The 18,920-nt window shown below is 35.2% G+C and overlaps 1 protein-coding gene across 2 annotated transcripts in view; it reads right to left on the minus strand.

Moving 5' to 3' along the window:
* Positions 1–18,920, minus strand: part of LOC127944257 (multiple epidermal growth factor-like domains protein 6) — a 51,322-nt gene that overhangs the window by 24,993 nt on the left and 7,409 nt on the right. Inside the window, exons 1-2 of one of the 2 annotated variants that reach the window (XM_052540134.1) lie at positions 9,371–9,741; positions 3,198–3,323 (exon numbers count right to left, since the gene is read on the minus strand). In XM_052540134.1, the coding sequence (XP_052396094.1) occupies positions 3,198–3,323; positions 9,371–9,530 (286 nt within the window). In that variant the 5' untranslated portion in view covers positions 9,531–9,741. Of the gene's footprint in view, positions 1–3,197; positions 3,324–9,370; positions 9,742–18,920 lie in introns of those variants that run through there. The other variant, XM_052540133.1, reaches the window with a different exon arrangement.

Consider the following 18,920-nt stretch of genomic DNA (forward strand, 5'->3'; position numbering starts at 1 on the left):
TAAAACAGTAAAACAATATTATGAAATATTATGAAATGTTAAATAACAATTTAAAATGTATTCAAAATAGCTTATTACAAATGTAAAATGTAATTTATTCCTAAGAAGTTTAATTTTCGGTGTTACATGATCCTTCAGAAATCATTCTTTATGCTTAAGAAACATTTGTCATTATTATCAATGTAGAAAACTTTTGTGCTACTTAATATTTTTGCATGATTTTTTTTGTTAATATTCTGCAAGAACATTTGTATTTTTTTTTTTTGATGACTAAATAAGATTTATTTGAAATAGCAAACTTCTATAACATTTTAAATGTCATTTTTAAATTAATTTAAATGCATTTTCTTCTGAAAAAAAGTAAAAAATTGATCATGTTCTGTAAATCTTGATCCCAAATCCTTGAACAGTATGTCTACATGTTAATGTACTCATTACTTTCAGATTTAAAGACATTCTAATCACAGTCTATAAACATTTTAACTGGTTTCCAGTGTTTTCTGTAAAACCTTCAGCAGAGACTGCTGAATATTTATTTAAAAAAAAAAAAAAACATCCACATCAGTCTATCATTTTAAAGTGATATATTTCAGAAAAGCATAACGGACACATGAAAAAAAAAAATGCATTGATTTGCACTAACAGTATGTGATCACCATTAAATTTCTCACCAACACAAGGAGGATAATACTCCAAACCACAAATCTTAAGCCACCGAAGACACTTGCTATCACATGTCTTCAATGAACAGTCTATATTTCAGAAGTGAGACTAAATATATACTGTCATAACAGGCATATCTGTCATCCTCAACGAGGAGGAGTGAGCCGACTCTCCTCAAAAATCCTTCCATATAATATTTGAACAGTAGCAAAAACATATTTGAAAATGTCATATAAAATCCTATATAATCAGACAATTGTCTCTCTCTTCAAATCAATTATAAAAAAAATAGAAGTGATCATTTGTTGAAACAGGATCATTTTATGAAGTGGTTTAGTGGGAAAGTGGTTGAAAAAATGACATATCTTTACATTTTGGTTATGAGAGTGTGTCTGATAAAGGATCATGAAAATCCTTAAGTGAATTAAACATAATTAAGGGTTTATCTGTCGGTCATAAATAATTCACAAATTAATAAGGTCGTGGCACGAGGTATTGGCAAGATTACCAACTTCTCAAATGACTGTTAACTAAAACCAAATGATCCTGAATAAAACCCTCATTGAGTAATTAGTGGCATCTGTTTCTGGTTTAATCTAGTGTTCCATCCCACTCAGCTTTGATTCAGATTGTGGTTCTACAGAGTTGGTTTGATAGCGGAAAAAACTGATAAATGAGCCTGAAGCCTGACTGCAGCTCACAGCCCTGGACTCTTCAGGTCTCTCGAGAAGGTAACTGATTTAGCTGCTGATTCAGCTAAAGCAGAATGAATGGCAATTCTGCTACTGCATCAGACTCTCAGCAAAGTGAACAGATCCCAGAATGCATCTGGAAAACAAATGGCATTTGCTTTTTTCCCATGTCAAACTGCCTTGAAAATTAAAAGGAATGTTCTCAGTTTAATACAAGTTGAGCTCAATCATCAGAATATCTGACAAGCATACATAAATACTGTTTTTTGTTCCAACAGTTTTTTAGTGTTTTGTTTGTTAAAACTAAATTGAAACAAAGCTGAAATTAAATAAAATTTAAATGTTAAATTAAAAACTTTTTGGAAAAGTTTTAGAAACTTTCAGAAAAACTTATGGCCTGGCAACAAACAAGTTTAAATAATTAACTAAAACTAATATAAAAATTAATTCTAAAAATTAATCTAAACAGAAATATATATATATATATATATATATATATATATATATATATATATATATATATAAAGTGTAAACTAAAGTTAAAATGAAAATTTTAAATATAAAATGTAAGCTAATTCAAAAAAAAAAAAAAAAATATATATATATATATATATATATATATATAGAGAGAGAGAGAGAGAGAGAGAGAGAGAGAGAGATGATATATTTACATGATAAGTAAAAATGTATAGCCTGAATGTACTGTAAGTCGCTTTGGATAAAAGCGTCTGCTAAATGCATTAATTTAATTTAGTTAAATATATATATATATATATATATATATATATATATATATATATATATATATATATATATACAATATACAATAGTATTACAATACTAAAATAACTGCTGCATTTTTCTTTTTTCTTTAGGTTGTTGAAACTATTTTATGGTAATGAGGAGCATATCACAGATGCTACTGAATACCCAATTGCATGTATTAATTATCCAAAACATTTCTTTAATGATGTATTCAGTAATCTGATGAAATGTCATGCACTTTACACAAATAAAACTGGGTGTTTGGAAGTAATCTGGCAAATCTCAGAGCCGAGAGTCCCAATTCCAACCCAAGACCACACACAGAAAAACACAAGATTATAACCACATTACAAGGAAAGAAAGCTACAACATTTCCAAAATAATTTCCAAATGAAAGTCTTCTTCAGCTGACATGTGGCATCCCAGCTGCACGGAAGATGAAGCACAGGACTCGCTGTGCAGCATAGCATTGGCTTTGAAGAAGGTATTTGACTGGAATCATCATGGTCATTTTTATTTACTATGCTCTGTGAAATGTTTTCAGAGTTTCTATAAAGAAATTCCTGAGCTCTGGAATGGTGCTGCAAAATCCATTGTTATTGCCACATATTTGGAAAACAAAACCCATATCCAAACACCATTAGCTGAAATGATATACTTGCAAGAACTGTTTATTCCCACTGGGTTTTCCTTTGAAAACTGAATTGTTGGGTTTCACCTGAAACGTTCCACACCATATTCACATTTGAATAGATGGATAGATGTGATGGTCTGATAGTGGGCCTGGCAAGAGAACAGTTGGGTCCTGGTCTGGTCTCTCTCAAAGGTCCATCACAAACTCACAATGACAAGACCCATACAGTACAGAGCAGTAGCAAATCTTCCACTATTTAAAAAACAAGAGGCTCTTTGATTCCCCCTCATACACAGAGCCTAAGGTGGAGACCCCTGCTAGCTTTGAAGAGAAACCCGTTCTAAGCAGCTTTTCTTAGGCTGTGATGATTACACTGTCTAAACGTTTGGATGCAGGCCAGTGTGTCAGCTCTCTGTCAGTCACCTCTCTCTCGAAAGACTCACCTATGCAGGTGCGGCCATCAATGTGCAGACGAAAAAACCCCGGGTTGCACTCGCAGTAGTACGAGCCTCTGGTGTTCACACACCTATGCTGGCAGCCTCCGTTGTGAACCTGGCACTCGTCAGTATCTGAGGAGGAAAAAGCAAACACATGAGGCCACGTGTTGGAATGCGGTTTGATTCTTGCACAAGTTTTCAAAGCATTCACCTAATGCTAGCTAATTTTTCTCATCACATTTTCATTAACATTATGTTTTTAGTAAAAAAAAAAATATTGTCATAATGCACATTTTTCATCCTTTTTATTGCTTTAGAAATCAGAAAACCCTTAATCCAGTGGTTTTCAACTAGTGGGCCTCGGTGGTATTGCAGGTGGGCCGCCAATTATTTTCTGTTCATTTCCAGTCCATTCTAGGGCTGTGCGATTAAAAGAAAAACGTCCTAAAATCACGATTTGAGCGTGCGCATATGCCTAACTCCAGGTTCACACACTGTCTGTGATGCGCCTTTTTTCTGAGCCAATGTTGACGGATCAGAGCGTTCTCACTGCGGTAAAAGGCTAGAAATAAAAACGTGCGAAAATAATTCATGTCTAACACATGAGCATAGAGTGAATTTGTTAGTGAACAGGATGCAGTTTAAGTGAGAGGAGACACGTTTTAAGTGTGCACACTCTCTCCTCGCAAAGCAGCGTGTATCTGAGCAAGCACCGGTTTTGTGACAGAGCAAAGGAAATCTGCTGCGAACAGAGAGATTCGCACTCGTGCATTATTTTAATGTGCTTTCGCGTTATATTTATGCTCTCACTGCTGACCGCATACACATACTGTATACACACTGCAAACACCTGAGGCACCGCTACAATTAATGAGCTCTATGAACAATGCATGGCAAAAGAGAAAAAAAAGTCCCTATATACAGGATTTTTTTTTTTTTTTTTTTTTTTTGCCAAAAGTCTATAAAATTTTTTACATCTTCACTATAGTGATAATTTTGACTTATGTCTGTTCTAGAGATGTTACAACTTTTTGATAAAGCTCTGATTGGTTTTCTTTTGGAAATATGTTTCAAATTAATCCTGAATGCATTTATGACTGTAAAAGCACAATTGCAAAATTGATCAAAAAAATCGCGATAGTTTTTTTTTTTTTTTGTCCATATCGCACAGCCCTAGTTTATTCAATAAATATAGTTTCAAATCTAGCTTCTGAGTACTAAGTTATTAACCCAACAATAGCGGGGTCAGTTAATTTTTTTGAAGTGGGCCGCGCAAACATATGTGTTTGGTTGTGTGGGCCGCGAGTTGAAAAAGGTTGGGAACCACTGCCTTAATCAATTAGCAATTCTGTTAGTAATTCATGAATGATATTACAGGATAGTTCATCCAAAAATATAAATGTATTTATGACCACAGACACACATGGGAGCACTCCATAGACATAATGATTATATATACGGTTGACGTGTCATGTAAATGCTGACAATTTCATATTTGGGCAAACTATCCATTTAAAACTGCTTGTAGGCAACTCAAAAAGCTATTAGACTAAGTGCACTTGTGAAAATTTAGAAATGTGCAATCTGCACATAATGAAGATCTCAGAGTGAATAAGCTCTTTGTGTCCTGTCAGACTCAGGCCGTAGCTTGCAATCAGCCTGACCTTTAAAGTCAGGGTGCCTATGCTTAATTTAATTAGAGTAACAGAGCTTTTCCCAAAGCAGAACAATCAGTAAGGATCAATGTTGGCAATCTAAATCACGGGATTACATTTTTGTTAAATACTTATGGTGCATTTAAAGGTCAAAACACTGCCATAACATATGGCAGCATTATAACAGTTAAGTGAGTTTGAACCGATTTGACATTTTGAAAGGAAAAGCAAGTATGTTTGACTCAACACAGTCTACCTTCATTACTCCCATTTCATACTCAATTTACATTCATGCCCGGTGGATCCCATTGAGTGTTTAAGGAAGAGATGCAGAAGGGTCTAGTGAAGGGTTCAGAGATCTGTAGCTGGTAAGAGACTGTAATGCCATCAGACTGTGTCAGTGAGAAATGTAATGAGCTCTGTGCTTCTGTGAGCTGCAACTTATGTAAGGGCCTTGGACTGTTAAAGTGATATTATATGGATCTGTAACATTAGTATCAACTTTTTCAATATATATATAGTTTCACATATCTTTCCAACAGTGAGCCATCAGAAGATTTTCTTTAGTACTTCTTTTAATTTGAATTTGCTATTGACGTTTTGGACAATTAATGGAGGACTGAATAGTATTGTAAAGTATGCAAACTTTTTCAACCTCCTTAGAGCATATGCAGAAATGTCCAAGATTCAGTAAGCAAGATTTATTTCCCGGACAAATGATACCAATACATCCAAATATATTTACTGTAGAGCAAGAGAGAATTTTAGCTTTTGGATGCATGGAAAAAATGCATGGAAAGGAGAATTTAAAGTATGAGCTATTGCAAACTATAACAGGATATCCCCATAAATGCTTATATTTTGGAGATACATTTTAACAAATCAGACTCATTTATACATAGTCCAGTTTGACCTCCACAAGTATTCCTATTCTGTTATAAAATATTGTCCTGTAAAGAATTAATGTGTGAAGGTGGTTTAAGTTCATTTAAGCATGCACCGTTCATCTTCAGATCATTATATGTGTATAAAAACTTGATTTTGTTTTTATAACTCATGCCTTAAATGATCATTTCAAGCAACCACCACTAGCCAGGGAGATGGAAGTGACGGTCAACTTATCTGAACCTTAAAACTTTACACCAGGCATTTAGACAGAAAATAGAGAAAGGTGTGATATATTGTAGCTAAATATGCTACCCTACAGAAAAAGTATCTTAGATTGCAAATTTATCATAATAAATCAATATTGTAATGTTTTGTCTTGTTGCTAGGTGGATTGTTTTCTTCTTTGTAACGGACTTGTTTTTAGCAAAAGCTTAAAGCTAATCTACAAATTTAAATCTCAAATCGGTACTTTATGTCCACGTATTTATTTATTTGGTAAGAAGTAATGAAATAAGTGGGATAATATCCAGTCAGCTGCTCATTATCCCAAAATAATCCCCTTCAGGGTGAGCAGACCGGCTGGCTGTACATTATCTCTTAGTTATTTAAACCACAATGACAAAATAACAACAAATCTGGTTTCGATTTGGATGACGGTTAAAGCAGCGGTTTATAGGCTGATTTTCAATATTTCAATATTTCCTTTTAATAACGGTTACTAATGATGGATCATTTTTGTTTTGTTGCCAGACAAACAACTACACTGCAAATGGAATGTAATAGCCTGCAGCCAAGAACTAGATGAAATCCATATTTTATTCAGAATAAACAAGTGATTATCTGACACAAGGGACACATGCTTGATATGATATAAACAGAGGACAAAATAGCACCATGAATATAAATCTAAATAAATATTAAGTGTATGCACTGAAGAAAAAAATGGTGGTGAAACAATAGTCAATTTAACAAATAATTATAAAGAAACATGTTACAATAAATATACATTACAGTGTACTTTTTGTAAGTTAAAATACTTTCTCCTGTCTCTGCTTATATTTATATTTGTCAGCAAAGACATTTCACAACTGTTTGTATCCTTGCTCACAGATAGTCCAGCGTGGTGCATGATGGGTGTTGAAGTTTGTTTGTTTTTTGCCAAAGCCCTTTTTTTCTGTTCTCTCTAGTCATGCAGCACCAAAATCATGTTTCTACTGCATAGAGACCCACATTTTATTAAATTTCCATCTTGTAAGCGGTGAACTAGCTCTTTAATATAACTCTGTTCAACTGTCTTCATTTAAGTTTTACTTTTTAGTAAACTCCACAAGTTTGTGTTAAACCTGATGATCATGTTCTCCAGAATGATTTGAGATACAAATCTTGAGCTTGAATGGAAACAAGCACATCTGACTAAATGTACAGTTGCTGACATGATCAATGCCACAAATTTGCTTTGTGACCTAGAAAAAAAGTGCAGAACCTGACATTTCTTTTTCAGTTAAGGTCAAACCTTGTGCTTATTTCCGGGAAAAAAATCTCAGAACTTCAATGTGGTCTCAGACTTCTGGATCCCACTGCACACAAGGTAATAGGGAAACCCACATTTCAACCAAAATAACCAATGTTATGTTGTTTGGCCCTCAAAGTCCTGCAGTTATGTGAGGTGCAGCTGGGATACTGCAACTGAATCAGAAGGTGAAATCAACGACATATGTGAGCTCCAACGCCTCAGGTCTACAGCTTCTTATCATGAGAACCTCTGAAACATTGAGTTCAGAAGTTTAGCAAAGATCTGGCTTGATTTCATAGATGCAAGCCACGCTTAAATCTTCCATTACCTATATATTACAAATATCACAGGCTTTTGTGAAGACTATCACATTCAGTTTGCCAGGTTAAAATGTGTGGTTCTGTGATGCCAGAATCTAAGTCTGTCTTCCACATTGTTGGATTAAAGAAGGCACATCAAATAGCAAATCAGGAAGCAAAAAGTTAGTCCAATATTCATAAATAAAGAGGATCAGAGGAATATAGAAATGAAAAATAATGGACATCTCTGACTGCAGACTGATTATGCCAAGCAGCCTGTCTTTTATCCAAAACACTTTTTCCTTAATCTTTCATTCTGTGTAAGAAAGAATTACCCTGGAGCATGTTCTTTTAAGACCGTTTAAGGAAAGGAAAGGAAAGGAAAGGAAAGGAAAGGAAAGGAAAGGAAAGGAAAGGAAAGGAAAGGAAAGGAAAGGAAAGGAAAGGAAAGGAAAGGAAAGGAAAGGAAAGAGACCACTAATTCTGCAAGAATTTGCAAAACACACTCCAGTAGGAAAGGTTTGGGGTCAACTTTTATTCAGTAAGGATGCATTAAATTGATAGTGAAGACATTCAGAATGTTACAAACTATTTCTTTTTCAAGTAAATGATGCTCTTTTTAACTTTCTATGTAAAAAAGAATCAAAGAATCATGGGGAAAAAAATATGACAAGTTTCGACAAAAGAAATTACCAGCAATACTTCAACATTGATAATAAAAAGAAATATTTTTAGCAGTAATTCAGCATGTTAGAATGATTTCCGAAGGATCGTGTGACACTGAAGACTGCAGTAATGATGCTGAAAATTCAGCTATGAAATCACAGAAATAAATGTATTTCTAAATATATATTACAAACATATTATTTAAAATTATATTTCACAATATTACTACTTTTACTGTCATAAACGAATGCAACCTGGGTTATCCTTTAATTTACTTCATTTTTTTGCCAACAGTTAACAAAAATCAACTTCTATGACACTGTCAGAAAAGATGCAGTGTTGGACTGCTCACTGACTGTAAAAAAATAATTGTTGAGTCAACTTTAAAAAAACTTTGTTTCCCTGCTGCCTTAAAAACTTTTTGTTATCCTAATTTTGAGGGCCAATACACTTTCATTTTCTTGTTGACTGAACCATTTATACAGAAAAAAATAATTATGTCTACAATAAAAAAGAGACTTGGCATGGTAGAAAATGTGATTCTCCTTCTTATCAGTGTAATGAATTCTAAGATGACAAATGCTGGAAGCTAAAGTCAGTTAACTCTATTAAAGCAAACTTAAGTTGTTCCATTGATTGGTTACATTCTGACAGTCTCCCTTACACTCCCAAACCCTCAATTTAGAGCAAATCCATAAACACAGCCTAAGTCTGTCACTTGAAGTGCAAGTGAAATATTACTTGGAAAGACTAAGTTCTTAAAATTGCATAGTTTTAATTAGTTGCAGGTTCCTAAATCTTAAAACAAAACATTAGCCTTTCTTATAGTATTTGGCAAACACTAATGTACCAGCTTATTATTTGTTTTACTACACATCTGACATCTGTTCAGTGAAGGCATTATCGTCTCCAGTCCTTCACAGTGAATTATGAGTGCTGAAAGACGCTCCTTCAGTCACAGCCAAGATGTTACCAAATCATACAGCATGACTGAGTTTCATGCGTTTCACCACATTCCAGCTCTCAGAAGTAAAAACAAAACCAAAACCACAAAATAAAATAGCAAAAACCTGAAAATCTAATGCTAAGTAACAGTAAAGGTTATTCCCTTCACCAGGCGGAATCAGTTCCCTGAATCAACAATCCAGTAACACTCACCTGCCCCCAGATGTCCTGTGTTGTACCCCTGATATCCACCGAAGCAGGTGTAGCAGTTCCTGTGATAGTAGCGGTAACGTGTATTCCCAGCACACGAACATGGGACCAGCTGAGTCCAGAAAGTCAATATGAGCACTATCCTCAGCCAATCGGACGGCATTGTCCAAGCAGAACGTGTTATAGACCTCACTCAAACAGAAAGAAATAAGAACCAGCTAACAAAACAGGATAAACACACTCTCAGCATGTCCATTATGTAACCGAAGAGAACAACTGCTGCTGTGGGCTTGAGTAGCTATTTAAATAAGCTGTGTGTCCTGGCATCACAATCAAGTCATTTCATTCTCTCTCGGCATTGACAGACATGTCGTTTCTCGTGGCTCTCTCCATCGCTTGTGTCCAGGGCAGGCCTCCACAGTCCCACCCTCCTGTCTGTCTCTGCTCCTCCCTCCTCCTCTCTTAGGTATTGATGCTGAGAAGTTTACCAAATGGTGGATGAAATGTTCACTCAAAACAAAACGGTGAACAGTGGAGGTTATCAAAAGTGTGCTGATATTCTGGTCACTTTTGCTTTTACTACATTGAGTTTTTCTTTTTTAATTATGACTGTAATAAAATTGATTATGGCAACTGGGAATAGTGTTGGGTGTATTGCATTACTAAATAATTGTTACTGTACTTTAATTACTTTTTTCCTTAAAAAGTAATGTTAGGGATTGCTATTATTTTTTCTGTAATTTGACTACTGTTACTTTTGATGAAATTGCATTAAAAACTGTATGGACTAGACCAATTCTATATAAAACAAGATTGGATTTAACATCAAAATTTAGTATCTAATGTTACACTAAACTTTATGTTTTTAATGTAACCTTTTATTACATAAAAATAATTTATGCAATTTTATATTATTAACATTGAAAGAATTTAAAGAACAGTTTCATGTCTATCCTTGTATTATTCACCTGGTTGAGGTTGATATGGGATTTAGACTTGAGTAGGATCCAGTGGGTTGTGACTGAAAATAGCTGAAATATAAAACTAGGGCTGTCAATTAGAATGTAAAGAAATCACTTTATTTTGCAGATGAATTTTGCAGCAGAATATATGTGCTGCTTTACACTCGCAGTATATTTCTAAATGATTTCCATTGTAATATAAGTTAAAAAGTGACACATTTCTGATTTGGTGTCAGAAGCTTTACTGATGAGGCTGTTGGTGTAAATAAGATAATTAAAGAAAAAATTTAATTAAAATTGCCCACAAATAAAACTAATACTACACATGGACCATTGCTACTGAATTTGCTTGTAAATCCAGCAAAACCAGGAAAACATTTGAAAAATCCATTATTCAATGATTTTATGCTGATTGTAAAAGATAGCTTGCTTCAGTTTTGCATATGAACGACAAATGAAACGCACATGCTCGTTTTATTTAGTTTGTTTTGGTTTTTGCTGGAACCAAAATCACTGATCCTAAAAACAATACATCAAACTAAACTGAGCATAAACTCAGTCCTACTAAATTACAGTCGGCTTCACAAGGAGATTCTTTTGTGGAGACTGACAGTACAAAAACAATCACTTCTCCTACATAGATCTGATCTCTGAGTGTCCACATGTGTCGTGAGAGAGTACAAGACAGACATGGTCCAGTATAAACTCACAGAGCAGATACAGCGCACTGCCTCAAATCTGCAAAAGTGATTGAGGGGTCACAGCAGTTGCGATTGATTCTGGTTAATATTCATCCGAAGAACAGGACTTTTCTTAATCGGTTTTTAAGGAGTGCCGCGTAAATAGTGTAGTGGGTTCAGAAATCCATTTTGCCACAATAAACTACAGTATAAGATATCAGTCTTCTTGCACAGGTGTCTGGACTGGGAAGAATTAAATGGACAAATATGCTTGGTGATATTCATGAAATTTTGAAACAAGATTTCCATTTGAAGGACATTGAATTTTTTATTATCTGCATTAAGTCATGAATTAAGTTAAATAGACCATACATCTTGCAACCATGAAGCACTTCCAATGATCCCTCCAGTGACTGACTATAAATAATGTGATGTCTCAGATGTTAAAGGTACGTAGTTAAGGGAATTAAGAGAGAGCTGTTTTTACATAATCCATCATATCTGCTGTATTTGGACTGAATGTCAAGCAGACTGCCAGTTTCAGCCCAGCTAAATATTTAGAGCGTTGCCATTTAGCTTTAGTGATGTGTCAGGTAACTTGTCAGTGATCCACACAAAATACACAGCTACAGTTCATATAGATACTGCAAGACCTGCCCTATAGTTTAAAGTCAAAGGCTCTTGCAAAATGGAGGCTTCATCAAGGAGGGTTTACACACACACACACACACACACACACACAAACACAAACCACACACATGATGATTACTAATGAATATTATTTATAAAGTCTTTGCTCAGTTTTTCTGTCCGCCAAGTAACCATTAACTTTGGCCGGAAACAGGTTTGAAATGGACACCAAAGGAAAAGTTCAGACTCTGGCTTTCAGTGGCATCACTTTAGTCAGTAATTTGGTTAAATCCAGTGCTCACAATGCAAACCTTAGTGTTGAAAGCATCCCAGAATCTCTTCTGTCTTTTCCATGGATCTGTGACCTCTAGGGAGATTACAGAGGGAGAAATGTTCCTTACATTTATGATTGCGTCCTCTCGCCAGCGGGACTGATCTCACAGCAAACCTCACAAATGCAATAAAACCCATCTCAGGTTGCGGGATTTTCAGCTCATCTTTATGAGCTGCATTTAAGAAGTTCTTTGAGATCAACTTCTTAGAAGATGCCCTGCAGCCATCAGCGTGAGATGGAAAAATGTGGTTTGCTAAGTATGTTGGCTGCTGAGTGGTATAGTGGCTTCTGCAAATGGACTGAAGCAGTTCTGAAACAGATAATGCTTCTCATGTGTCTAATATATCTGTCTGTATAGTCCAATACACTGCCAGTGGAGCTCACTAATATTCTATTGATTAATGAGCAGAGAAAAATACCTACAGTTTTAGCCAAAAGCTAATCCAAACCGTTTATGCTATCTTGATTTATAATATCCTCCAAACCTACCTTTTTATCTCAAAAGCAAGTCTTATTGATGGACTTATAGATGGCTGAAGATTGATATTATTGTACGCAATGGACGATGGGAGCTTTGGACTGATCCATCACCCTTGCAGATGTGAATGAACATCTGCAGTACTGTATACACCTACAATAAACCATTCAGACAAATTAACCCTAGCCTCGGAAGTGTGCATTCACTCTGGAATGTCTTTATGAAAACAGTTTTGATAACCTTTCTTTATCCAGCACACTTTGTGGTAAGAAAATAACTACTGTGGAGGAAAATGTGATCCATAATTCAAAACAATTTCACTATGTAGTTTCATTCATTTCACTTAAATGTAGGGTGTGGATGCAAAACAATATATAATAATGCAATGAATCATGTGTCAGTCACATTCATTTTTTTGTGAGACCTTTCAGCATATTGAGAACAAAATAGTTTATTTTTAAAACATTACACTGGCGCAAACCTGCCACAATATTTACATCGATACACTGCCAAAACAACCCACTCCCAAGTTTCTAAGATCTTGAGATCCAGATATGCTTGGGGAACTTTGCTGTGTGGTTACCACGGCATTGTTATGTTGTTGCTAGGATATTCTGTGTGGATTCCAGTTTGATAGACGCTGCGGTGTTATACCGTCCTTTATTGTAGTGTTCCTGTGGCTCAGGTGGTAGAGCATTGCGTTAGCAGCACAAGGTTGTGGGTTCGATTCCCAGGGAACACATGTTAGGTAAAAACTGTTAGCCTGAATGCACTGTAAGTCACTTTGGATAAAAGCATCTGCTAAATGCATGAATTTAATTTAATACCAGAGATGCCAATTTGTGGTTTCTTGGGCATTATGAGTGGTTACTAGGGTGTCTGTTGTTGCTTTGTGGGTAGTAACTAAGGTGTTACTAGATGGTTTGCTAAGGTGTTTTAGGCATTTGCTAAGTCTCTATGATATTCTGTAAACATTATAAGTCAGGTAAATTAGAAAAGACATCCCTTCTAAATAAGCCATATGATCTGAATTCTCATTAATATCCATGTGTCATGAAATGGTGTTGAAGGAGTAACTCACTAAAGTTTGTCTGGAAGAAGAATGTGTATGCAAGAATTATAGCCAACACCACTAATAGACTCAGTTTAAACAAAACAATTTACTCTGAAACCATGTTTTCAGTTGCTGACCTAAATAGAGGTTGCATGGTATGAAGGTCTGGACAAAGACAGATAGATTAATGAGTACTCCCAATGGCTACATGCCTTACCCCGTACTTAAAGAGGAAGCTTATTTTGGCCTCCAAAGTAAAGTGTCAGTAGTCAACGCGCCTTTTGATGTCCTCGTAGTACAATGAGTGTCATTACAATGCCAAGCCTGTCCTATCTAATGAGAGACACTCCAGGTTTAGGACACTAGCCAGAGTCCACAGACCACACCTAAACTCTTTAAAGCAGATCTAATGGAGCAGGGAGTGGCCTTCTGGACTCTTGCATGCTTATTAGGAATTCAACAGACACCTGATTGGTGTGACATTTCCTTTCTTTTATAAATAAAAATTCAAATTAAACAAAATATGACAGTACATATGACAGGTCTTTCCATTCTCTGAGATTTTGATTAGTGTTAGAGTAAACTCTCTCACACTGGTTCATGTATAACAGAGATCGAGAAAATGTGAAGTGGTTGTGGTGCCGTGGGAATGCAGCCTTTCCAATAAGCAAAACTGGAAAGCTGGTGCGGAAAAGCTACTTTGCCATTTCTTTTTTTTCCCCCCAGTGCTTTTGAGAATGAAAGGCCGTAAAATTTTACTGTATGAACAAAGTGAGCATTCTTACTCCAGAGAAAGCTGGACACAATTAAGTTGCAGGATCAGCCACAAAAGACTTTCTGGTTTATTTTATTTATAGAATCACATAAATAGTGACAGGAAGAAAAAAAATGCCAATATACTTTCCAACATCACTAAAAACCATTTCCTCTAATTTCACAATTTGGAAAATATGTTTGATTTATTTTATGTAACTATGCATCTCTCTTTTTTTTATGTGCAGCTGCCATCTGACCAGAGGCATGAACCATTCAAGACCAAAAAGGGGAATAGTTCCATACCTAACTGGCAATCGTTATCACTAGCATGTGTATCTATTGCACATATTATGCTATTAGATCAGTCGAATTCACCACACTGGAATATTAAGGTTTCAATAAAAAATTTAAAAAGCTTTGGATGACTCTTCTAAAGCTCCTCAGAGAATTTAAAGTTCTCTAGAAAACCATCATCTAAAGCACAAGTGTTTAAAAAAAACGATACAGAAGAACAGTATAGTACAATGTAATATTAAATGGAAAGTTCACCAAAAAAATACAAATTGGCTGATAATTTACTTGTCATTTACTCACTGTTCCAACCTGTTTAATATACTTTCTTCTGTGGAAAAAAAAAAGAAAATATTAAAAAGAAAAAAACGTTTGAACTGTTTTATATGTCAATGATGGCTAAAGCAACACTGAAGCACTGACTTTAACTAAATGGACGAAATCTATTACTACTACTACTACTACTACTACTACTTTGTTTTTCCATTTATTGACTGAAAGCTCTCCTGTCTGCATGTTGAGAGAAATCTGGAGTAAGTGCAGAGTCTTTGTGTGCACTGCATGTAAATACGATGCCTACTGTAGTTCTAGACTAAATGTGAACATGCATTTATTCATCTCACTTGCACAAAAACAGATTCAGTATTCCTTGAAATGAAAACTTTTTTTCATTGCTGAAGAGTGCTGAACTTTCTCCTGCATCCTATTCTGCATGCAATCCAGAATGGCAACACAGCTAAAAGGTTTGTTTGAGCGGCGCCTTCTACTGTAAAGACGTAATTTACATTTCCTTCAACCTGACACTAATTCATTTCACTTTTGGTGTGAAAGGACTTTTACATTTGCCAAAAATAGAAGTTTTTATATTAAAAACAAATCAGCAAGCCATTTCAAATGAGAAAAAGTAACTCAAAAGTAACGTAATGAATTGCTTTCCATGAAAAGTAATTAAGTAATGCAATTTTTTTTTCTCAATGGAAAACTCATCAAAAACGTATTCCTTGCTGGCTCACGTTATTGTCCTGTTCTGACTTGACAAATCCCATTAAATTTGGGATTATATGCTCAAGACTTGGGTGTGTTTTTAGGCTGAAGCCCCATTAACTCTGGACAAGTGAGCCCAAGGGAGCAAAGCCTTGCCAGTTTGTTTCTGATGAACACTGATGCTGTTCCATCTTCAGAATAGATAACCATTCCAAAAAAACCACAGTCCAATAATCAGTTACCAATCATGTCCTGAGCTACCATGTTCTGATGCAAACCATTAGATAAAGCACTGAAGATGTCAAAACGGTCTAGACAGGTCTGCTGTCACCTATCCCAACACTGATTTATGCAGCAGAGACTAGAAAAAAAATATTGCATCATATTTTATGCAATTGAGATTATAATAACCTGTTATAAAAAATGTAATCTAGGATTACTCTACTGGGTCATGTATTGTAAGCCAACAAAAAATTGAAAGATGCCTTATAGTGTTGTATCATGACATCACCCTTTTATCAAGCTTTCACTATGGACAGTTGAATTTGTGGAACCAAGGAACCGAGATGAACAGTTTCTGCTTGATTGCAGAGCAAAGATGTAAGCGAGCTCTTAAAATATGGCTATATATTTAGACCTTGTTTTGTTTGGGCTTTTTGCCCTAATAATTCTCTCATCCAAGTTGTACATTTGAACTCCAAGAGCACTGCAGGGGGAAAAGAAATCAAGCCGTTTTGATCTAAATAAACAGAATGGATGTAAAGCCACATCTATCACAGAGGAGCTTGGAAGTCAGGCTGCTGAAGGACTAAAGGGTCATACATGTTCAGTAAATCTTTGTTTTAAGAACATAATACAGTTCAGTATATTTCCTGACTGAAGGAAGGCTGCAATAATTCCATAATGTGATTTATATTATGTATACAGGGAATGCAAGATCTGTGTGTATCAGATTCAAAGTGTGCACGACAATGTGAGGTTGGCAGTTTGAGAAGTATTTATTTATTATCTCTTTTACTTTTAGTTTCTAATCTTTCCCCGATAACATCTAACCTAAATTCTCATGAGGGTGAAGGAGAGCATACACTGGGTAACTATGAACAGATGGGAGATTTTTGACTTTAAAGTCCACTGGGAAGGTCATCATCAACAACACTATACAAACTGCAAAAATAAATCTTGTGGGTCCTGACATGCTGACCTAAACAGAATATTTTCTTTTTAATTTGGACTTAAATTGAGGGTCGGTTCTGAGGCTCAATTACTCTTGGCACCTGCTTCAAGAAGAATCATTCAGAATTTTCAGAATTTGACCTGAATTTCCTAATTTTAAAACATAATTTTATATGTGTTTTTTATATATTTTTTAGATATTTAATTTTAATTTTAGGAATCTGAACAAAAAAAAGTTACCTTTCATTTTTATTTCTTAGCTTAATATATGACTCTGTTGTAATTAATTTGTAATGATAACTAAATAAGGTTTAGATTTTGTTTAGGTTTTTGTTTAGGTTTTTATAAATTTTTTGTATAACTTTTTTATTATTCTATAAACCATATATTATAGATAGTATAGCAGATATTATATACCAAACAGAGAGAGAGGGCAACCCCACTAGAGGGCAACATTGACACATTTCTGGAAATGTTTTTATTTTGGTGATACTTCTCATGACAGTGTTTGGAGCAACATGAGGATGAATAAATACTGACAACATTTTTATTTTGGTGTCAACTATCCCTTTAAAAGCAGGGAAGAACCATTTAGTCATTATAAATAAATAAAGGCAGAACTCTTGACAGAAAAGAGCTTCAAGTAGCATGTCTGATGCTACTTTCATGTTCCCAAAAAACTAAATGGCCTAAGTCAGCAGAGAGGATGTCCCACTGAGGACAGTAAGAGGAGAAAGTAAAGGTCCCTGCACTGAGTACGTGCCAACACGTACTCAGTGTGGTGTTAGCGCAGTGGATAAGACACACGTCTGTGGTGTGGGAGACCCGGGTTCGAATCCGCTGTGAGGCACCAATGTGTCCCTGAGCAAGACACTCAACCCTTAGTTGCTCCAGAGGCGTGCGACCTCTGACATATATAGAAATTGTAAGTCGCTTTGGATAAAAGCGTCAGCTAAACGAATAAATGTAATGTAATGTAACACAGGTGTTCTGAGAACAATAAAGGTAAATCTCTCTTGTGAGCAAATGGTACTATCCAGAAGGAAAGTAGACACCATATGAGGACATTGTAAACCATATGTAAATCTGCAAATGATTCAGAGGTGAATTCACCTTCTTTCATCGCTTCCATTCCTAAACATTCTGGAGCTCTTTTCTCAATGCAGTGGGTTCCTGCATTTCCATGCAATTTGGTTTTAATCTCAGTTTCATAGAAAGGATATGTGAATACAAACAGAAACTTACTAGGGCCTTTTTTAAACAAAAAACAAACAAAAACTTCTTAATGACACTATTTATGAACACCGATGAAACCGTGAGAATATATATACATAGAAATAAACACCATCTACAGTAAGATCTCAAAGGAAGCAAGTCATATTGTTGGACAGCTGATGGTTTATTATTTCCACTTATCTGCCACATATCAGTCAGACTGACGTAAAGTATTTCTTTCATACATAAAGGTCCAGTGCTCTCATGTTGCTGTAGAAAAAAAAAAAAAACTTAAATTTTTATGGAATTCCCAGACTTTTGGACCAAATAATCTCCATGACTTTTATTCAAATTAAGTTTTTCAGACCAATTTGTGAATCGGTTCGACTGATTCATTGAACTGACTTGATTCAGCAAGTTTTACTCTATCCAAGAAAAATACCCATGTCTTTTCCAGGCCTGGCATCACCTGGCATTATTTCAATAAATACAGTGACTCTTTTTCATGTGGATGTACATAAATAACAGCTAGTCAAAAGCCCATGTGTTGAATGTGACTTTCTTTCTTTCGTGTCAAATACAGATCATGACACATCATACATAATATTATGAATGGATGGATAGATAGATAAAAAAAATTGGATGGATGAACAGATACACAGACACAAAAAAATGGATGGATGGACAAATAGACTTAATGAGATCTTAACCATGTAATGCAACACCAAACACAGGTTTTGGCTTCTCTAAATAGGCTTATGATATAATATGGTTGTGAAAATGTCATAAAGATTCATGAGTAATCAGATACAGAACTACACAACAACATACCTAACAAACAGCCTACCTAACAAACCTGAACACGCTTTACAAATAACAATGATAGATGGCATAGACTCTGACAGATGAGAAAGACAATCCTTATACACTCTTGATTGCTTCTAATCTTTTGCCTCATTAATTGATATTAAGGTTACTAATTAGGCTGAACAGTCT

This window comes from Carassius gibelio, chromosome A23, assembly GCF_023724105.1.
Source record: "Carassius gibelio isolate Cgi1373 ecotype wild population from Czech Republic chromosome A23, carGib1.2-hapl.c, whole genome shotgun sequence".
NCBI lineage: Eukaryota > Metazoa > Chordata > Actinopteri > Cypriniformes > Cyprinidae > Carassius > Carassius gibelio.